General features: G+C 43.7%; 2 protein-coding genes across 3 annotated transcripts; one reads left to right on the forward strand and one right to left on the reverse strand.

The window, feature by feature from the left end:
• The first annotated feature begins 1,759 nt into the window (after nt 1-1,759).
• rcor3 (REST corepressor 3) lies at nt 1,760-9,361 on the forward strand. The gene is made up of 12 exons (XM_079758786.1): nt 1,760-1,933; nt 2,049-2,105; nt 2,385-2,462; nt 2,793-2,845; nt 3,407-3,568; nt 4,469-4,593; nt 4,790-4,868; nt 5,599-5,817; nt 6,131-6,208; nt 6,522-6,579; nt 7,063-7,304; nt 8,683-9,361. Exons 1-12 carry the CDS (start codon nt 1,810-1,812, stop codon nt 9,043-9,045), a joined length of 1,638 nt encoding a protein of 545 aa, XP_079614912.1. The 5' UTR covers nt 1,760-1,809; the 3' UTR covers nt 9,046-9,361.
• A 1,531-nt stretch (nt 9,362-10,892) lies between these two features.
• Nucleotides 10,893-23,347, reverse strand: tpcn3 (two pore segment channel 3). Of its 2 annotated transcripts, XM_079758690.1 has the most exons (19): nt 23,071-23,347; nt 21,270-21,352; nt 20,600-20,714; nt 19,625-19,753; nt 18,579-18,695; nt 18,102-18,220; nt 16,971-17,072; nt 16,738-16,864; nt 16,115-16,322; nt 15,668-15,812; nt 15,240-15,425; nt 14,580-14,644; nt 14,337-14,424; nt 13,643-13,712; nt 13,280-13,493; nt 12,775-12,865; nt 12,556-12,663; nt 12,344-12,450; nt 10,893-11,174 (listed from the first exon to the last, which is right to left on the reverse strand). In XM_079758690.1, the coding sequence occupies exons 1-19, from the start codon at nt 23,152-23,154 to the stop codon at nt 11,041-11,043; spliced, it is 2,292 nt and encodes a 763-aa protein (XP_079614816.1). In that variant the 5' UTR covers nt 23,155-23,347; the 3' UTR covers nt 10,893-11,040. The 2 variants fall into 2 exon arrangements, with proteins under 2 accessions (XP_079614816.1, XP_079614817.1); XM_079758691.1 differs by lacking the exons at nt 21,270-21,352; nt 23,071-23,347 and having other exon boundaries at nt 20,574-20,657.
• Nucleotides 23,348-23,494: the final 147 nt, after the last annotated feature.

Below are 23,494 nucleotides of genomic sequence, written 5' to 3' on the forward strand. Positions count from 1 at the left end.
CATGCCTTTGTAATCCGTGGGAAGTGTGTGTTCCTGATGTCTTGGTATGACTGGCAGGGAGTTAGGAATTGCAACTCAGTTTCCAGTTTTGTGTGCAGTGGGTGTACAGTCTGTCTTCTCTTGGGAGCCAGGTCTGTCTGTGGCATCCCTTCTCGATGGCCAGGCTGTATTCGCTGAGTCTGTAACTGCTCAAAGATTTCCTTAGTTATGGGTCGGTCACGGTGGTCAGGTATTCTGCAACTGTGTATTCTATAGCATGCCAATCAAGGACTCTTTCCTCTGACTCCCTCTCTGACTCTCTCTATCTGCGTTGGAGAGACATATATAAACCACATGGAGAATTTAGTTTAGATTAGGTGTGAGACCATTTATAGATACATGTATAAACCATATGGGGAATTTTGTTTAGATTAGGTGTGAGACCATTTGTAGATACATGTATAAAACACATGGGGAAATTAGTTTAGATTAGGTGTGACACCTGTTGGAGAGCCATTTAGGAACACATGGAGAACTTTGTTTAGATAAGGGGTGTGAGACCATTTGGAGAGCCATGTTCTTTAGTTTACTTGCATAACTAAAGGTTTACATCCATACGTCATCCTCTCTCTCCTATACATCCATATCTCTATCTCCCGCTCACCTATACATCCATAACTCTCTCCTATCCATCTGTCTCTCCCATTCTCCTATACCTCCATATCTCTCTCCTATACCTTTCTTTCACTCGTTATGTCACAATACTGTTATGTTAAGTCTCTATACTGTGTTATGTTACATCTCTGTACTTTGTTATGTTATGTCTCTGTACTGTGTTATGTTATGTCTCTATACTGAAAGTTATGTCTCTATACTATGTCATGTTTGTCTCTATACTGTGTGGTAATTTCTCTGTACTGTGTTATGTTATGTATACTGAATGTTATGTCTCTATACTGTGTTATGTTATGTTTCTATACTGTGTTATGTGATGTCTTTATACTTTGTTGTTATGTCTCTATGCTTTGTTGTTATATCTCTATGCTGTATGTCATGTCTCTATACTGTGTTATGTTATGTCTTTATACTGTGTTATGTTGTCTCTGGACTGTGTTGTGTTTTGTTATGTCTCTATGCTTTGTTTTGTTACATCTTATACTGTGTTATGTTATGTTTCTGATGTGTTATGTTATGTATTTATACTGTGTTATATATCTATAGTGTGTTGTGTTATGTCTCTATACTGTTATGTTATGTCTCTACAGTTATGTCTCTTTGTACTGTGTTATAGTTTCTCTCTATACTGTGTTGTGTCTGTATACTCTGTGATATGTCCCCATCTGCTGGTTAGTTCACTGCCCTCATTATATCCGTATAAAAAACAAAACCAGACGTTTAGTCAAAAGGAATACGTAGGGGCATATTATCAGATTATAACGTGTACATTTCAGTAATCTACGGGGGTATTGAGTCATAATTGTTTACATATAATAGCGTAACAACTCCCTAGGGCGTCCCACAGGGTCGCACTTCGATGCCTTGACGCCAGTGCGGTGAAATCCTTCCGCGGAAGTAGTTAGGCCCTGCAATGGTTCATTTCGGGCAGCCCATGAGGTTCGCTGGTCTGACGTTAAACAAACTGTGTTGTTTTGGTGAATCTGAGTTAAATATGTTAACATGTAAAAATGTTAGGTTAACAGGTTAACATGTTGAACAGCGTGCTCACGAGCCGTGTCGCAGAGACGCGCGGCTGGCAGCGAGCTGTTGGTAGTGACGTCACATTACTCGCGCTCTTCAAGACTCTTCAACCCTATCCCATAATAGAAGAAGATGCCTGGCATGATGGACAGGGGCTCCGAGTACCTGGGGAAGGGACGCTCCAACGGCGCAAAGAGTCCGTCGAACGCGTCCAACGGACACTTCTCTGAAGAGAGCGCTAGCGACGAAGAGCACGGTATAGCCTCGAACATCGAGCCTCGGGCTCTCTTGATGTACTGGAGAGCCTTAAGCTTCATTTTTTTATCCTAATTTTATTGAGAGCTCACGCTTTTCTCTCTTTGCTTTTTCAGATGTGGGAATGCGCGTGGGGGCAGATTATCAAGCCACTGTCCCGGACTTTGACCCTGGTAAGATGGGAGCCCCCACATCGTGTTAGATGATGCTTGTACTCAGTACTGCAGTTATTTGAAAAATGTCAATAAAACGCTAAAGAGTTGAGGAAAATGAAGGAACACGTGTAGAAGGGGCTTGTTTATTCTGTTAACTGTTAGTCGTTAAGTGGAATCGCTTCGTGGTGTTCGAGGCTACCCTCTGCTCCCGAGTGACATCTGGTGGCAAGTCTGGTCCACTGCTGCTCATCTTTCAACCATTTTCTACACATAAAAATGGAGGTGTGTTCCCGCCAGGCAACACCAGGGATGGAGAGAAAGACGGTGGAGGGATGTTGGTTTGGGCCCCATACCACTCCATCGTTGAATCCAAACGTAAGTCGTTCTACTCGCAATACTGGTCTTGTAACAGCTCAATTGAAATACTCCTCTCTTTAGATAAACCACTATACATACCTTAATTCTCTTCTCTTTAAATACTCATCACCTCAAATTCTCATCACTTATATTTATGTTTAAGTACTTATATGAATCTGTTACCTTAATTAAACCTACCTATTTAAATGTATTACATTAATAAACCGGCTTATTTAAATGTATTGCATTAATAAACTGGCTTATTTGAATGTGTTTCATTAATAAACTGGCTTATTCAAATGTATTGCATTAATGAACTGTCTAATTTGAATGTGTTTCCTTCCACAGTAGATGAATACATCTCAATCGCCAAGGAGAAGCATGGCTATAATGTTGAACAAGTAAACATTCTGATTATATTACCTTTTATTATATTTAACTATTAAACTATCATATATTATATATTTCATATATGATAATATATTATATTGAACTATATATGGTATTCTATCAGTTGAAGATGTCACAAACAAAGTTATATATACCGTAACCCTGCATACCATATATACCAATGGTAAACTTAACCCTACCTACATACCATATATACCAATGGTAAACGTTACCCTATATACCTTACATACTATGTATACCAGTGGTAAACGTAACCCTAAATATCCTAAATACTATTATATACTAATAGTACATATAGCTCTATATACAGGGTGTCAAAATGGACAAGAGAATTGCGGACACCAAGTATTTTCTAGCCTTGACGGAAAAGCAAGATTTCGATTTAAATAGAAAGCTTTGGCTTTAAGCAGAAACAAGCTGTATTATATTCAGCTTTATTGTATTCATCTATATACAAATATATTCAGCTTTATTTTATTCAGTATCATTGTATTCAGAAATATTATATTGATTGATAGATGGATATCATATTTTTCCCCTATATTCCTCAGGCCCTTGGCATGTTGTTCTGGCACCAACACAACGTGGAGAAGTCTCTGGCGGACCTGCCCAACTTCACCCCCTTCCCTGATGACTGGACGGTGGAAGACAAGGTCCTGTTTGAGCAGGCCTTCAGCTTCCATGGCAAGAGCTTCCACCGCATCCAGCAGATGGTGAGCTCTCTCTACTATATACAACTATATTACTATATAACTTTACATCCAGCTGATGGTGAGCTCTCTCTACTATGTACAACTATATTACTATATAACTTTACATCCAGCTGATGGTGAGCTCTCTCTACTATATACAACTACATTACTATATAACTTTACATCCAGCTGATGGTGAGCTCTCTCTACTATGTACAACTATATTACTATATAACTTTACATCCAGCTGATGGTGAGCTCTCTCTACTATGTACAACTATATTACTATATAACTAAAGATCCAGCTGATGGTGAGCTCTCTCTACTATATACAACTACATTACTATATAACTTTACATCCAGCTGATGGTGAGCTCTCTCTACTATGTACAACTATATTACTATATAACTTTACATCCAGCTGATGGTGAGCTCTCTCTACTATATACAACTACATTACTATATAACTTTACATCCAGCTGATGGTGAGCTCTCTCTACTATGTACAACTATATTACTATATAACTAAAGATCCAGCTGATGGTGAGCTCTCTCTACTATATACAACTACATTACTATATAACTTTACATCCAGCAGATGGTGAGCTCTCTCTACTATGTACAACTATATTACTATATAACTAAAGATCCAGCTGATGGTGAGCTCTCTCTACTATATACAACTATATTATTATATAACTTTACATCCAGCTGATGGTGAGCTCTCTCTACTATGTACAACTACATTACTATATAACTTTACATCCAGCAGATGGTGAGCTCTCTCTACTATGTACAACTATATTATTATATAACTTTACATCCAGCTGATGGTGATGCTCCCTCCCCCTAATATATTCTTGTCACCCCCTCTCCTGCCCTCCTCACCCCCTGTCCCCCCTCTTGCTGCCCTCCTGGTAGCTTCCAGATAAGTCCATCTGCAGCCTGGTGAAGTACTACTACTCCTGGAAGAAGACCCGCTCTCGAACCAGCCTGATGGACCGGCAGGCCCGCAAGCTGGCCTCCAGGAACGCCCCGGAAGACAGGTCCTACTACACGACCATTAGATTAGTACTGTCACTTTGTAGTATGTACTACCCAGTATTAGATTAGTACTGTTACTATATAGTATGCACATGGGTACATGTAGGTCTAATGATATCATCATGTATGGAATGATGTCATCATGGGCATATGTAGGTCCAATGACATCATTGTGCCATCGTCATCATGTTTCCGTAGTGATGAGGAGATGGAGGAGGCCAATCCAGTCGAAGCCAACGACAGCGACTACGACCCCAACAAGGACGCCAAGAAAGAGGTGAACCCTGGACCTTACCCTGACCCCTTAAGCTGACCCATGACCCTAACCCCTAACCCTTAACCCTAACCCCTTAGCAGGGATATTTGATTAAATGTGCACTCTCTTTGTGTTTTGTTTACTGCGAGACACACACACACACACACACACACACACGTTTTCTATAGCATTGAGTTAAGTGTGTAGTATATATTATCTAGCATTATATAGTACTGGGCTGTGTGTATAATGTATATTATAAGCGTGGTGTCTCTCTCCCCAGAGCCCAGTAAAGTATGTATTCTATAGTTTTGGCTTTAATGTATATAATGTATAGTATAAACCTGGTGTCTCTCCCCAGAGCCTAGTACACTATGTATTCTATAGTTTTGGCTTTAGTGTATATAATGTATAGTATAAACCTAGTGTCTCTCCCCAGAGCCTAGTACACTATGTATTCTATAGTTTTGGCTTTAGTGTATATAATGTAGAGTATAAACCTAGTGTCTCTCCCCAGAGCCTAGTACACTATGTATTCTATAGTTTTGGCTTTAGTGTATATAATGTAGAGTATAAACCTAGTGTCTCTCCCCAGAGCCTAGTACACTATGTATTCTATAGTTTTGGCTTTAGTGTATATAATGTAGAGTATAAACCTAGTGTCTCTCCCCAGAGCCTAGTACACTATGTATTCTATAGTTTTGGCTTTAGTGTATATAATGTAGAGTATAAACCTAGTGTCTCTCCCCAGAGCCCTGCTGAGGCCCAGGCTGTGACCACTAAGCCCGGGCCGGCCCGCCGGGAGTACCAGACCCTGCAGCACCGGCACCACTCCCAGCGCTCCAAGTGCCGTCCTCCCAAAGGGATGTATCTGAGCCAGGAGGACGTGTTGGCAGTCTCCTGCAGCTTCAGCGCAGCCAACGGCCTCCTCCGTCAGCTGGACACGGAGCTGGTGTCGCTCAAAAGACAGGCAGGCCTCTCTCATCCCCCCCTCCTACACTTCACTCCTATTGTCATCCCTCTCCTCTCCTCTCTCCTCCCCTCTCTTCCTCTCGCCCTCTCTCCCCTCCTCATCACTCACCCCCAGTCGCCTCTTATCCTCCATCCTCTCTTCTCTTCTCTTCTCATCTCTCCTCTCTTCTCATCTCTCTTCTCCTCTCTCTTCTCCCTTCTCATATCTCTTCTCCTCTCATCTCTCTTCTCCTCTCTCTTCTCCCTTCTCATCTCTCTTCTCCTCTCATCTCTCTCCTCCTCTCTTCTAATCTCTCTCCTCCTCTCTCCAGGTTCAGAATGCCAAGCAGATGAACAGTGGTCTGAAACATGGGGTGGAAATGGGCATTGATGATTTTCGGCTTCCAGAGGTCAGTACCATCACTACCCTCTCAACCATCATCACTACTCTCTCACTAATCTCAAAACCATCAAAACTACTCTCTCTCTGCTCTCTCAACCATCATCACTACTCTAACAACCATCATCACTACTCTAACAACCATCACTACTCTAATCAGGGTAGTCATCACTACTCTAGCAACCATCACTACTCTAACAACCATCCCTACACTTAACAACCATCATCCCTTTACACAACAATTTCCACTCCTGCACACAGTAGGCGTGGCCAATGGTTATTAAGATGGAGAAACCCATATCTTTATCTTTTTGGTCTTGTAGAGCAACCAGAAGATGAATGCTCGTTGGACTACTGATGAACAACTTCTTGCCGTCCAGGGTGAGTTGCTCTAACACCATGTCTGCCTGTCTACCATTACATCTTGCAGTTACAATGACAGCGTGTGTATACCTTCCACTTCCGGGCCAATTTGATTTGTGACTGTATTTCCGCACTACAACCACTCTTCTGACTGTACCTCTCACTGTATTTCAGCCTGTTCTTCTGATTGTTCTTCTGACTGTACCTCTCACTGTATTTCTGCCTGTTCTTCTGATTGTTCTTCTGACTGTACTTCTCACTGTATTTCTGCCTGTTCTTCTGATTGTTCTTCTGACTGTACCTCTCACTGTATTTCTGCCTGTTCTTCTGATTGTTATTCTGACCGTACCTCTCACTGCATTTCAGACTGTTCTTCTGACTGTACCTCTCACTGTATTTCAGCCTGTTCTTCTGATTGTCGTTCTGACTGCACCTGCTGAACATTAGATGTTCTGAGAACTGAAATAAAGTTGAGTCATTACCGTTCTTGTTCCTCTTCAGGGGTCAGGAAGTATGGGAAGGACTTCCAGGCCATCGCAGACGTCATCGGTAACAAGACCGTCGGTCAGGTGAAGAACTTCTTCGTGAACTACAGACGGCGTTTTAACCTGGAAGAGGTCCTTCAAGAGTGGGAGGCGGAGCAGGGAAGCCACGCCCCCAACGGAGACGGCAGCCCCCCTGGTGAAGCCGGGAAAAACAGCTCCAACACGTCAGGGAAGAGCACTGACGAGGATGACGAGGAGGTACACCGCTTCACCCTTAGCCCCTTATTACTGTTAACCCTAACCCTAACTGTGAACCCTAACCCTTACTGTTAAACCTCCCTTACTACTATTAAGTCTTTTACCCTTCCTTTTAAGCCTACACCTAATCTATGACCTAATCTATAACCTAACCTATGGCCTTATCTATTACCTAACCTCTGACCTAATCTATAACCTAATATATTGCCTAATCTATGACCTAATCTATTGCCTGACCTCTGACCATTCCATGAACTAATCTATAATCGAATCTATAACCTAACCTTTGAACTAATCCATGAGGTAATCTACAACCTAACCTCTGACCTAATCTACAACCTAACCTCTGACCTAATCTACAACCTAACCTATGACCTAATCTACAACCTAACCTCTGACCTAATCTACAACCTAACCTCTGACCTAATCTACAACCTAACCTATGACCTAATCTACAACCTAACCTATGACCTAATCTACAACCTAACCTATGACCTAATCTACAACCTAACCTCTGACCTAATCTACAACCTAACCTATGACCTAATCTACAACCTAACCTATGACCTAATCTACAACCTAACCTATGACCTAATCTACAACCTAACCTATGACCTAATCTATAACCTAACCTCTGACCATTCCATGAACTAATCTATAATCGAATCTATAACCTAACCTTTGAACTAATCCATGAGGTAATCTATAACCTAACCTCTGACCTAATCTACAACCTAACCTCTGACCTAATCTACAACCTAACCTATGACCTAATCTACAACCTAACCTATGACCTAATCTACAACCTAACCTATGACCTAATCTACAACCTAACCTATGACCTAATCTACAACCTAACCTATGACCTAATCTACAACCTAACCTATGACCTAATCTACAACCTAACCTCTGACCTAATCTACAACCTAACCTATGACCTAATCTACAACCTAACCTATGACCTAATCTACAACCTAACCTATGACCTAATCTACAACCTAACCTATGACCTAATCTATAACCTAACCTCTGACCATTCCATGAACTAATCTATAATCGAATCTATAACCTAACCTTTGAACTAATCCATGAGGTAATCTATAACCTAACCTCTGACCTAATCTACAACTTAACCTCTGACCTAATCTACAACCTAACCTATGACCTAATCTACAACCTAACCTCTGACCTAATCTACAACCTAACCTATGACCTAATCTACAACCTAACCTATGACCTAATCTACAACCTAACCTATGACCTAATCTACAACCTAACCTATGACCTAATCTACAACCTAACCTATGACCTAATCTACAACCTAACCTATGACCTAATCTACAACCTAACCTCTGGCCCCTCTCTCTCCTCCATGCAGGGTCAGCTGACTTCCTCCTCTCTGTCTCCTGCGCTGTCTTTGATCGCCCAGAGCTCCTCTCTCCACCAGCCCCCCCCTCTCCTGAGACCCTCCCTTCCCACCACCCCCGCTTTGCATCGCCAGCCCCCTCCCCTGCAGCAGCAGGCCCGCTTCCTCCAGCCCCGCCCCTCCCTCAACCAGCCCCGCCCCTCCCTCAACCAGCCCCGCCCCTCCCTCAACCAGCCCCGCCCCTCCCTCAACCAGCCGCCGCCCCTCATCCGGCCTTCCAGCGCCCTGCCCCCCCGCCTCAACCCCCGACCTCTCGCACCCCCCGCCGGCCTGCAGCTGACAAACACGTCAGAGCCCTCCTCCTCCCTCCACTAACCCGTCAGAAACCTCCCGCTCTGCTAGCCTACACTTCCTTCCCCGTCCCCCACCTTCTCTCACCTGCATCTCCACTAGCCTCCACCTACTCCAGGTGTTGAACTAATCGTATAAGGAGGAGAACGTTATGGTTTCTGTTGAAGATCTTAGACCAGAACAGCCTCCAAACCCTCTGGTCGGTCTGCTGAAGATCTTAGACTATACCGGCCTCCAAACCCTCTGGTCGGTCTGCTGACGATCTTAGACTATACCGGCCTCCAAACCCTCTGGTCGGTCTGCTGAAGATCTTAGACTATACCGGCCTCCAAACCCTCTGGTCGGTCTGCTGAAGATCTTAGACTATACCGGCCTCCAAACCCTCTGGTCGGTCTGCTGAAGATCTTAGACTATACCGGCCTCCAAACCCTCTGGTCGTTCTGCTGAAGATCTTAGACTATACCGGCCTCCAAACCCTCTGGTCGGTCTGCTGAAGATCTTAAGACTATACCGGCCTCCAAACCCTCTGGTCGGTCTGCTGAACATCTTAAGACTAGACCAGCCTCTAATACCGCTGGTTCGCTCGTTGAAGATCTTAAGGTGCGTTCACACCAAACGCGAAGGGGCGACACAACGCCATACAAAGTCAACGTAGAGACGCGAATCGGGCGAATTTTTCGCTAGAGAAAACCTGAGACAAGTTTTGATTTGTCGCGCGACACTTTCGCCCTGCACAGGCAAGCGCGTTCATGAGGATTTGCAGCGCGATAAATTCGCTCGAGTTGAAATATTTCAACTTTGCCGTGACATTTGCGTGATGACAGCCAATCAGCGTTCAACAGCGTGGCCACTGAGTGACATGTGCAACGTAAGAGCCAATCAGCGTCCAACCGGGAAACTGTTCCCTGCAGTGCAGTCCGGGGTGAACCGCAGCAAATTCGCCTGACAAAACTTGCACAGCGACGGTTTATGATTTGTCGCGCGACAAAACTTGGGCGGACAACGCGAACGGGCGACAAATGTGTCTTTCGGTGTGAACGCACCTTTAGTGCCGAACCCTCTGGTCCGCCTGTTGAAGATCGAAGGTAAAGTAGGGATCGCAGCGTTGTTCAACAAACAGAACAGGAAACAACTTCTTCATGACCTCAAAAGTCTGTCTTGATTTTGTGTTGTGTTAAATCAATCATCTGAAAATGTTCCACATCCAAATGTACAAATACTCATAGCCTTCATTTCTTCTCCATTTGTGGGAATGTATTTCATTGTAAAAGTGCTCTTATGTCATCAACGTCTAGCTGGAACATTTATGGATATGGACAATTAAAACTGGTAGCTAAATGGGCTTTAGTAGAATGTGAAATGTTGATGTAACTACTGTTTGTTTGCGGTATTAAGACCTGTCTATCTAATGGTTATAAGTTAAGTCCTTAATTAGTTTATCAATACAGATTACTTTTATCAGACACTTGAACTTTCTTTTTCTCCTAGACTTCAACACACACATTGAGAGGTACAGGGGACCTGAAGCATGAATGGATAGCAGTACCTGGATGATGCCATCATTACATCATGGAACACGTCCAATAAGATATGTTCTAGCAGCTGGTTGAATCCATGGTACCATCATGACATCATCAGAACCTCTTATGTTCAGCTTGTGGGCTTGTCTGGGGTCCAGGCGTAGGGCCTGACCTACCATGTCAGCGTCCTAAGGTGCAGCCTTATTAAGCAAACATGCTTGGATGTTAGAGAACATCTCTAATGATCTTAGAGCTGTTCTGAGTACCTCTGTATGTTATGTTACAGTATAAACAAAAAGTACTAGGCATATCAGATTAGGAATTAAGAATCCGATATATCAGATATGAATATAAAGAACACGTTTTAATCAGGAACATTTCAGAAACAGATAAACATATATTTTCATCAGATATATATCAAAAATACAGAACACGGTTTAGTCAGATACACGCGGATATGACCCTATAGAAAATGCTTTAATCAGGTTTATATCAATTATTATATCGAGCAAAAAACTGGATTTGAAAAGTTAAAGTTCGAAGATTCTTCCGGGTCGTCTTCCCCACCGAAGTCCTCTGGGTCGAGATCCGCCTCAAACATCCGCTGAAGGAGGCTGTCCACGGTCCGGTACCCTGTCAGAATACAGCAGAACCTTAACCCTGGTACCCTGTTACACCAGAACCTTAACCCTGGTACTCTGTCAGAATACAGCAGAACCTTAACCCTGGTACCCTGTCAGAATACAGCAGAACCTTAACCCTGGTACCCTGTCAGAATACAGCAGAACCTTAACCCTGGTACCCTCTCAGAATACAGCAGAACCTTAACCCTGGTACCCTGTCACACCAGAACCTTAACCCTGGTACCCTGTCAGAATACACCAGAACCTTAACCCTGGTACCCTGTCAGAATACACCAGAACCTTAACCCTGGTACCCTGTTACACCAGAACCTTAACCCAGGTACCCTGTCAGAATACAGCAGAACCTTAACCCTGGTACCCTGTTACAGCAGAACCTTAACCCTGGTACCCTGTTACACTAGAACCTTAACTCTGGTACCCTGTCACAACAGAACCTTAACCCTGGTGCCCTGTCAGAATACAGCAGAACCTTAACCCTGGTACCCTATCAGAATACAGCAGAACCTTAACCCTGGTACCCTGTCAGAATACAGCAGAACCTTAACCCTGGTACCCTGTTACAGCAGAACCTTAACCCTGGTACCCTGTCAGAATACAGCAGAACCTTAACCCTGGTACCCTGTCAGAATACAGCAGAACCTTAACCCTGGTACCCTGTCAGAATGCAGCAGAACCTTAACCCTGGTACCCTGTTACAGCAGAACCTTAACCCTGGTACCCCGTCAGAATACAGCAGAACCTTAACCCTGGTACCCTGTCAGAATACACCAGAACCTTAACCCTGGTACCCTGTTACACCAGAACCTTAACCCTGGTACCCTGTTACAGCAGAACCTTAACCCTGGTACCCTGTTACAGCAGAACCTTAACCCTGGTACCCTGTTACACTAGAACCTTAACTCTGGTACCCTGTCACAACAGAACCTTAACCCTGGTACCCTGTCAGAATACAACAGAACCTTAACCCTGGTACCCTGTCACACCAGAACCTTAACCCTGGTACCCTGTCAGAATACACCAGAACCTTAACCCTGGTACCCTGTCAGAATACACCAGAACCTTAACCCTGGTACCCTGTAACACCAGAACCTTTACCCTGGTACCCTGTGACACCCAAACCATGAGCCCAGTACACGTTCCAGAAAGTGGACCACCTACTTGTGGATGAGATTTTAAACATCAGTCTGGTTTGGGGTTCTCCAGTTCTGAGGTCGTTATCTGTGGTTTCCATGGCATCAACCAGGTTCGAAGGCCCTAAGTCATCCCTGGAGAGGGAACACACACACACACACACACACACACACACACACAGTTAGAGGATTATTATACTTAGAGTGTTAATGGGGTTAGAGGTTTATACTGGGACATACTGGGCCACTCCCAGCTCCTGTATTCTCTTCTCCAGGGAGGTGTGCAGTAGGCTCTTCTCCAGTGTGTACTCCACAAAGAAGGCCTCCAGGACGAATGCTACGAAGATACTGCAGAAGGAAACACAACATGATGCTTTGAGAAGTACAAAACGGATATTATTCTGCTTATAAACTGAATGATTATCAAATGTAACCACACTAATGTATACATGCTCTTACTTGATGATGATGATGACCACGATGATGTGGAAGAGGATGAAGAAGAGTCTGGCTGACGGGTGAGTGACAGCAGTGAAGCCGCTACTCAGAAGTGCTCATTGTCAAGGAAACCATAAGAACCATCATAAAACCCTACAAACCTAACCTACAAACCCTAATCTGAACCTACTACCCTAAACCTAACCCAAATGTAAGCCTAACCTACTAACCTAAATCTAACCCTAACCTACTAACCCTAATCTGAACCTACTAACCTAAGCCTTACCCAAATCCAAGCCTAACCTACTAACCTGAGTATAACCCTAACCCTGAGGTCACTGGTTACTGGTCAGGTGAATGAGAGGTCACTGGTTAGTGGTCAGGTGAATGAGAAGACAGGGGTTAGAGTTCAGTGGGGTCTGGGGTTAGAGGTCAGGTCAATGACATGTCTGGTGAATTATTGGTCTGGGGGTTAGAGGTCAGGTGACTGAAGAGGGGCTCAGAAGAAGCTGATTCAGAAGGATATCATGCCACTGGTTGACCACGGTCAGCTCCACGAGGAGGATGAAGGACGACACCACGTTGTTGAAGTTGTTCTTGCAGTAGTTCAGCTGAGCGAAGCTGCTATCCTGCAGGGCTGGGTTCCCACAGGAGAGCTTCCCCGGAGAGTCAGAGTCAAAGAACTGAATCCTTCCTTGAAACAGCTCCATCCCCACCATAGCAAAGATATAGTACACCACCTGTGTGTGTGTGTGTGTGTGTGTGTGTGTGTGTGTGTGTGTGTGTGTGTGTGTGTGTGTGAGTGAGAGAGCGAGATCACATGTCAGCATAACTTTGACATGTCAAAGAAGATGTCAATATTCTTCCGTTCTTTTTTCCGAGGACTTACGATGATGAGCTGGGCGAAGGTGAGCATGGTCGGTCCGATCTTAATCAGAGTGTTTATAATGACCCTGAACCTGGGGAGAAACATATGTTGGTACCAGAGGTATGTATATAACATGTATCTTATGATGAGCCTGAACCAGAGGTATGTATATAACATGTATCTTATGATGAGCCTGAACCAGAGGTATGTATATAACATGTATCTTATGATGAGCCACAACCAGAGGTATGTATATAACATGTATCTTATGATGAGCCACAACCAGAGGTATGTATATAACATGTATATTATGATGAGCCACAACCAGAGGTATGTATATAACATGTATCTTATGATGAGCCACAACCAGAGGTATGTATATAACATGTATCTGATGATGAGCCTGAACCAGAGGTATGTATATAACATGTATCTTATGATAAGCCACAACCAGAGGTATGTATATAACATGTATCTTATGATGAGCCTGAACCAGAGGTATGTATATAACATGTATCTTATGATGAGCCACAACCAGAGGTATGTATATAACATGTATATTATGATGATCCTGAACCAGAGGTATGCATATAACATATCTGATGATGAGCCTGAACCAGAGGTATGTATATAACATGTATCTGATGATGAGCCTGAACCGGGGCTATGTATTAAACATGTATCTTAATCAGGGCTTGTGAGGGGTCGTTGGTACCTCTTGATGCTGTCCACGACTCGGATAAGTCTGAGAACCCGGAGTGTGAAGACAATGTCCAAGATCTGCCGACTGCTGTACCCCCCAACTACCAGATGAAAATAAGAATATTAATAATACATTAAATACTACTACTACTAGTACTATGAAGGTTCATGTCTGAGGGGTGAGTGGCCAGCCTTGGGATAGGACAATGCATGTACTCATGATGTCACTCAGTGAATGTTCTGTCATGGTACTAACCTGATGTCATGGCCGTGTTTATGATGGTAGCAACCAGAGCAGAGACGATGATGATGGTATCAAACCTGGACATGGACCAGTATTCTGTTCAATGGGGCCTCTGAAGAGCTCTAAACATCTTGTTTTACAGTATAAAGTTTATTCAGAATAGCCTGTTAATATGACACTATATTTAAATATATAATACAGATCATAGATTATATATCCCAAACTCATTAGGTTAATATGTGACTAGATCTTAAACACATATCTACACAAACGTCTCTTTCGCGCTCTCTCCCCCTCCTCTCAGGTGTAGGACCTATATCTATCTCTATGGTATAGGATCTATATAGCTCTATGGGTTAGAATCTAACCATATTTCTATGGTGTTGTTTCTATATTTCTATGATATAGGATTAAACTATATCTCTAAGGTGTAGGATCTATATATCTATAAGGTGTAGGATCTATCTATAAGTTGTAGGATATATATAATGTTTAGGATCTATCTATAAAAGGTATAGGATCTATATCTCTATTGTGTAGTCCTATATCTATAAGGTATAGGCTAAGGTGTATGACCTATATCTCATAGGTGTAGGATTCTATATCTCTAAGGTGTAGACTCTTTATATCTTTAAGGTGTAGGATCTATATCGCTTGGTGTAAATCTCCTACCAGTTCCAGAAGTTGTGCCTGGAGTAGAAGGCTCTGGGTTCCATGGCGTACAGCTTTAGGAGAATCTCCAGCAGGTAGAGAGCGAGGAAGAACCACTCGCTGTTCCTGATCAAAGGGTCTTCCTCATCCAGGCCAATGAACACCGCGTTCACCAGGATGATGACGTCATAGACCATCACAAACACCCTGCCCCCAAACATGAAATGAATCATACCAAGCACACCCTGGACATGAATGATCCCTGAACATGCCTTGGCCCCGAGCATGAATGCATTGCACCATGTGTGTGTGAGTGCTCTGTCCGTGCATGGTGTCTATGTGCCTGTACTGGGTAGGTGTGTGTTTCAGTTCTGTCTCTGTACTATATGTGTGTGTCAGCACTGTGTCTGCATGCCATCTGCACTGGGTCGGTGTGAGTGAGGTTCCACCTGTGTTGGACAGCACGGCAGAGCCAGCGACTGGGTGCAGACAGGTAGAGGGAGGGGCTCCAGCGCTGCAGGGGGTGTGGCCGGGACTTCACCGCAATCACCTGGATGTTCAGCAGGTCAGCCAGCTGGACAAACGCCAGTTTACCTGCCAATCAACCCATCAAAATGTGTGTTTGAACAAAGGACCTCTTCCTCTTTGCAAAGAAGATGTTAAAAAGGGGGAACAGGACCTACAGGGGTCCAGTAGGACCAGGACTAACTATGACCAGAAGCTACCAAGACCGAGTAGGACGCACTAGACCAGGACATACCAGAACCCACAACGATCAGGACTCACTTTGACCCACTGAGACCACGGTCCACGACCCACCACGACCAACAGAGACCAGATAAATGCTAATAATAATACCTGGGAGCAGTTCCTGGTATTATTCTTCCAGAGCCTACCTATGTATCCCTGGTTGTGGTGGTCTGCAACGCTCCACAGCAGCTCTCGGTGTGCGTGAGAGAGATCTGCTTGGACCAGACGGACCAGCTGGTTCCAGGAGGCGTGGCTTACCACCGGCTCCTCCATTCCCTCGCGACGCTCCTGCAGGATGGCGAAGGCTCGCACCATTTTATGTCTCTTAGTCCTCACCAGCTGTCGCACCTCTTCCTGTCGGTCAGACCACAAATCAGATTGGGAAAGGGCTACTTCCTGTTGAGATTTGGTTACTTCCTGTTATAGAGGTATACTTCCTGTTGGGATAGGGTTACTTCCTGTTATAGGAGATCCCCTAACACCTGGTGCATATCTTCCTGTTGGATGGACCTGCTAGGTCTAATTCTGTCATAGATGTCTACTACTGGTTGTGATGGGGCTACTTGTTAGGGGTCCCTGTTAGGGAGGTCAACTTCCAGTTGTAGAGATCATCTTACTCTTGGGCAGCGTATACTACCTGTTATATAGGTCTATTTCCTGTCGGGAAGGAGCTATTTGCTGTTATCGAGGTAATCTTCCTGTTATAGAGGTCTACCTCAGAGGAGGAAGGTGGTGGTAATGACGTGGATGCTGAAGATGAGGATGTTACCTTGAGGTATTTTTTATAGTTGTTGTAGACGACAGCGAGGAAAACGGACATGAAGATATAAGTGTTGATGAGGATGAAGACGACAAAGAACACGGCAAAGAAGGAGCTGGCATTGTAGGCGGGCATCCTGTAGGAGAACCACAACAATTCAGAACCACCGCTGCCCTGCTTATAATATATATATATTTTTATATATATATATAACTGTGTGTGTCTGTGTGTGTTAAATCTACATGATGTCCGGGCTGTTGGCTGTAGTGACCAGAACGTAGAGGTCAAAGACAATCTCCAGGAAGTTGGTAAAATAAGGCTTTCCGCTGTTTGTTTTCAGTCCTCTGAGAAATGGAAAGAAACCATCAATCTTCTGAACGTAAAAGGAGGTACCCAGACTAACGAGGTATCTGGGATAAGAAAGTACCCAGACTAATGAGGTACCAACGTAACGAGGCACCTGGGGTAACAAGGTACCCAGACTAACGAGGTACCTGGGATAACAAGGTACCCTGACTAACGAGGTACCTGGAATATAAGGTGCCCAGACTAACAAGGTACCCAGATAATGAGGAACCCAGACTAACGAGGTACCTGGGATAACGAGGTACCCAGACTAGCGAGGTACCCAGATAAAAAGGGACCCAGACTAACGAGGTACCTGGGATAACAAGGTAACCAGTCTAACGAGGTACCCAGATAACAAGGAACCCAGACTAACAAGGTACCTGGGATAAAAAGGTACCCAGTCTAACAAGGTACCCTGTGTTACAAGAGCTGTGTTCGAAATCGTTCCCTATCACGGATATAGTGCACTATATAGGGTGCTCGCCATTTTATAGTGGTGTTTGAATTCTCAGTGGTTAGTTTCATGCACTATATAGTGGACTTAAAATACCCAAAATTTGAGTGTACATATGATGTTCCCTACATGTTACTCCTCCAGCTTTCCTCGTGAGTGCCCGGTTTGTTTACATGATGTGGGCGCATCTGTCTGCGTCACACAAACACCCGGCGCATTTACTGACGCAAATGACGTTTAGAAATGTTCAGCGTAGTGTCCGAATTCTCGTTTGTTCGTTCCCTATATAGTGCACTATATCATAAACGCTATATAGGGAATAGTGAGTGAGTGAATAGGGAACGGTTTCGAACACAGCTAAGGTTTCCTGACTAACGAGTTACCTGGGATACCAAGGTACCTAGACTAACGAGGTACCCTGTATAACAAGGCACCCAGACTAACGAGGTACCCAGCTAACAAGGTACCCAGACTAACGAGGTACCTTGTATAATGCGGAACCATGACTAACAAACGCTGAAGTGCTTCTAGGTAGCAGGGGGGGTCGACTTCAGGAGATAGAGGAACTCACCGTTTTCCAAATAGTTTGAGAGCCATGAGCGAGAAGATGAGGATGCTGAAGATGAAGAGGAGGAAGACGGAGAGGATCTGAGGAAGAGCATTCCGGATACTTCGAAACGCTCTGCGCAGCTGAAAAACAACACAATTATAGGAATTTGATCTCAGGTGATGGTTCTGATAGGAGCTTTCATTAGTAGGAGCTTTAAGGTTTCTCTCTATAAGTAACAGAATAAGGTATGTTAACTAGTAGCAGCAGAAGGTTACCTAACTAGTAGCAGTTGAAAGTTACAATAACTAGTAGCAGTGGAAGGTGGAGCCGTACCTGTCTTCCCCTGTGAAGGTAACTAGGCGCAGTAGAAGGTTACGTTAACTAGTAACAGTAGAAGGTGAAGTTAATTATTGGCAGTGGAGGGGTACCTGTCTGCCCTCTGTGAAGGTAACTAGAAGCAGTAGAAGGTTACATTAACTAATAGCAGTGCAGGGGTACCTGTCTTCCCTCTGTGAAGTTAACTAGAAGCAGTGGTCGAAGCACTCGAGACCAGCGGACAGAGTAGTTGTCTGTGGCCTTCAGCGCTCCATAGATTATCATGTCCACCAGGGTCAGCTGTCAACACATTTAGACTGAGTTACAACATGTCGACATCAGTCAAGTTACATGTCAACTTCAGCCGGGTAACATGTCAACATTAGCCGAGTAACATATCAACATTAGCCGAGTAACATGTCCACATCAGCCGAGTAACATGTCCACATCAGCCGAGTAACATGCCAACATTAGCCGAGTTACATGTCAACATTAGCAGACTAACATGTCAACATTAGCTGAATAACCTTTCAACATTAGCCAAGTAACATGTCAACATTAGTCAAATAACATGTTAAAATTAGCAGAGTAACATGTCCACATCAGCCGAATAAAATGTCAAAATTAGCTGAGTAACATGTTAACAGTACAGGTTAATGCCCCGCATCTCCTTACATCTTTGACCAACTGCCCCTCACATTTCCTGACTCTCTCCATGGTGGAGGGGCCAAGGCCCCTGGAGTTTAGTTTTAGAGAATATCTACCAACCCCGGACAGCTGGTGCTGACAGTGGTTAACCAGACACAACCTTTTGTCATTTAACCAAGAGTTCCAACTTGATACATCTGTTGAAACTTGTGAGTGAGTCATAGCAGGAAACCTGAAGAATTTGCTGATGCAAACATCAGGAGGGTAAAGATCACTTCCTATGGACATTGTGTCTTCATAAACATGTATATGTGTGTGTGTATGAATGAGAGAGTGAGTGCAACAGTGAGAGATAAAGTGAGTGAATGCATTAGAGAGAGAAAGTAAAAGAATGAATGAGTAAATACAGAGGTGAGGGAGCGAGAGAGCGGGTAAGTAAGCAAGTGAGTGAATGTAAATGTCAAATTTAGAAAGCCAGTGTTTAAGTGCGAGAGTGAGAGATGAAGTGAGTTAGTGAAAGAGTAAGTGAGTGTAAGAGTGGGAGAGTGTAAGAGTGAGAGAGTTAGTGAGAGAGTGAGTACCAGAAGTATGACCAGGATGCAGAGGTTTTTTGGGTCCTTCCAGAACTTGTCCCGTGGGATGACTTTGGCGTAGTGGATCAGGCGACCGGAAAAAACAGACAGGCAGACCAACTCTACCAGCATGGAGGCCTGTATATAATATACACTATTATTATACTACTAGAGAGAGAGAGATATAGATACAGATATAGATAGATAAACTCTACCACCATACAGGCCTGTACATAATATATACTAACAGTATAGAATATGTATAATAGAATATAATATAACAATATAATGAAGAGCAGTCTGACCTTGCCCCCGGTCAAACCGACTTTCAAAACAAAAAGGGATGGACCAATCAGAGCTTAAGGGAGGGACTTTCAGTCCATCACGAGTCAGGCATTGGCTGGGCTCTAATTCATTCTACCAATTGGTCAGAGCATTACTCTGTTAAGAACTCCAGTCAATCCGATGAAATAACACAGTAATTAAACCTGTGTTTTCCAATCCGTAGATTGCTACACTCCTCGCTACTTTAGGACATAAAACTCCTCCCCCTAGCTTTGATTGGTCCGTCCGTCCACTCTTAGATTTAAGTGTTTGTTTTAATGGGGTCAAGGCCAGACTGATCTGAGCAATACAGGCAGCTCTGGAAAATGCACATCAACTGTTAGGCTTTAGGGTAATGTTAAGGTGTACCCTGGTACAGTTAGGCTTAGTTATACCCTTGTAAGAAGAGGGAGTAGGGTTAAGGTTACCCAGGTAAGGCTAGATGTAACCAAGGTAGGGTGGTAGTAGGGTAAGGGTTAGTGTTACCTAGATAGGGTTGGTTGTACCTCGGTAGAGTAAGAGCTAGGGTTACCTGGGGAGGTAAGGGTTAACTAGGTAAAGAAAGAGCAAAGGTTACCTTGGGGGAGGGGGGGGGGGGTAAGGGTTAGGGTTACTGAGGTAGGGTTAGGTGTACCTAGGTAGAGTAAGGGTTAGGGTTACCCAGGTAGGAACAGGGAGGAGGGCAGGCTGCTCCACTACGGCCAGGAGGAGGTTGACCATGATGAAGAAATAAAGCAGGACCACAAGTAACCAGTGGTTGTACAGGAGATACAACCTGGACACAACACAGATACATTATCACAACACATATACAGTATCACACCACAGATACAGACTCACAACACAGATCCATTATCACAACACATATACAGTATCACACCACAGATACAGTATCACCACACAGATACAGCATCACAACATAGATATAGTATCACCACACAGATACGGCATCACAACACAGATACATTATCCCAACATAGATATAGTATCACCACACAGATACATTATCATGACATAGATACAGTATCACTGCACAGATACAGCTTCACAACATAGTTACAGTATCACCACACAGATACAGTATCACAAGTTCACAACAGTTACAGTATCACCACACAGTTACAGTATCACAACACAGATACAGTATCACCACACAGTTACAGTATCACAACATTTACACTATCACCACAGTAACAGTATCACAACAGTTACAGTATCACCACACAGTTACAGTATCCCCACACAGATTCAGCATCACCACACAGATATGGTCAGGAAGGGTCTAGATATGGTCTAGAAAGGGTTTAGGTATGGGCTAGAGGGGTCCTACCTGACAGCTTGTGGCTGGGTCTCAAAGAAGATATTCCTGTTGTGTTGGGCGTCTGATACGTAGACCGCAGCCAGCTCCAGCTCCTACAACACATTGTACAACACGTGATGTACCTTGTGAGGTATCGTTAATTAACCGTCTCTGTACTGTCCAACCCCTACCTGCTCCTTAATGACCTGTATCTGTACTGTCCAACCCCTACCTGCTTCTTAATGACCTGTCTCTGTACTGTCCAACCCCTACCTGCTCCCTAATTAAGGCAAGGCAAGGCAAGGCAACTTTATTTATATAGCACTTTTCATACACAAGGCAGACTCAAAGTGCTTCACGTACAAACATTGTCATACAATAAAATAAAATAATAGATAAGTAAAAGAAAACATTATTTTAATTAACCGTCTCTGTACTGTCTAAACCCTACCCTCTGCTTAATGGCCTAACTTTGACATTTACACACTTACGCAATAGTGTGCAGGTTTGGTTATAATAAGATAGATAGACAAAAAAATATTATTAAGAACTGAAAACTTAACCCGCCATTTTTTTACTTCCCTTTTTTGTATTCTCATTTGCTAATGCAGTTCTGGATAAAGTCAACCTTCGTACACAGTAAGACCAGCAACTCACAGAGCGCTACTGGACAAGGTCATGGTTAGTCTTCATGTTAGTTAGTGTTAGTTAGGGTAGGTGTTAAGGACACTTTGTGAACTATTACTAGCCAGGATGACAGGAAGAAGGTAGAGGTTAGGCCAATGTGAGCCACCCACCACACCTAAATCAGGTATTGATCAGCAGGTAAGCCTACCAATCACCCCATTCATCATCAACAACAACAACCAATCACAGCAGTGTGATGTCATGGCGGTCCAGACAGACAGACAGACAGACAGACCCTTGAAGAAGATTAGAACAAAGCTAGCCAAAGAATACTTCAATCAATCAATGTGCGTCGTGCAGTGCAGAATTTGTGGACAACATAATATGAATGAATCGCCAGGAAAGTATTTTACTAAATGTCTTGTTTGAAATACCACAGTGCTTTATTGCCCTGGTTTACATTCGTGGCAGACGCATTTGTAAAGCACTTAAAATAGTATCTTATTATCTCCCGAGACTTGGGAGTATGTTGTAGCACCATCAGGAGGCCGTGGGGAGGGACTGCAACCAACTCTAACTTAACTACGCATGCTTTGTCTAGCGCAGAATACTTTGGTGGAGATTTATCTTGGATGCAACTATTTATCCCGGGCCATAACTGTGTGTTTTACCAGACAAAGAGTCCAGCCAGAGGAGTCATAGTCAAGTGTGTCCTTTGTCATTGATTACAAAATGTACATCTTCACGCTTAAAACGCAAAGCACGTTTAGACAAATTATATTAGTAACGGTTGTTTTAGAGAAGCCAGGAGGGTGAGGTTGGATTGATGACACAGACTGGCAGGGTTAAGAAGTCAGTTATGTTCTGAATCTGAGTGTTGTACTAAATAAGAGACAAAATCAGGGTTACGTTTTAAATTATGTTCTAAATTAAGGGTTATGTTGTATATCAGGAACAAAATCTGAGCTAAGGCCTAAATAAAAAGGTTAAGGTGTAATTAGGGAATACATCAGTGTTATTCGTACATTCGTTCATCGGGAACTGTAGAGGAGTTAAGATGACCCCCTTCAGCCATGGACTAAATCAGGGTTAAGGGCCGTTGTTGGGGCAGATGTTTTCTGCGGATCAGGGTATGCATTTCATTCAAAGGATTGTTCTGAAAAACAGAATCGCCGATAAACGCTCAAATCAGCAGAAATCGTACCTCCTTCTGTTTCGTGTCCATTCCGTTAGACAATCCCTTTCCTGTGTCTTCAGGGATGTTCTCAAGCTGAGGAGTCTCAGACATTGCGGGATTTGCTGATGTCAAGTATCTCCAAACTTTTCGTCCTGCAACGTAGCCTATGCGGTTGTGCAGAGTTTCTCTCTATCTTGTACAATATGAATGCTGTTCTGTTGTTTCCCCTTTAGCTCTCATTTCTAATCTCCGGGGAAGTCAGATATTTCTGCAGATAAACACTTACTGTTAGTGGTGCATCGCAACGAAGTCATCACTTTATGGGCAGACTTTTGACCAGTGTCATGTGATGTAGACTGGCGGAAACAACCGAAGGATGGGAGGGGTGCTCGGTGTAATACGAGACTCGAGGAATACGAGGATTTAACATGCAGTCATGTTGTTAAAAGTC

The sequence above is a fragment of the Pollachius pollachius genome, assembly GCF_949987615.1.
Source record: "Pollachius pollachius genome assembly, chromosome: 2".
Taxonomy (NCBI): domain Eukaryota; kingdom Metazoa; phylum Chordata; class Actinopteri; order Gadiformes; family Gadidae; genus Pollachius; species Pollachius pollachius.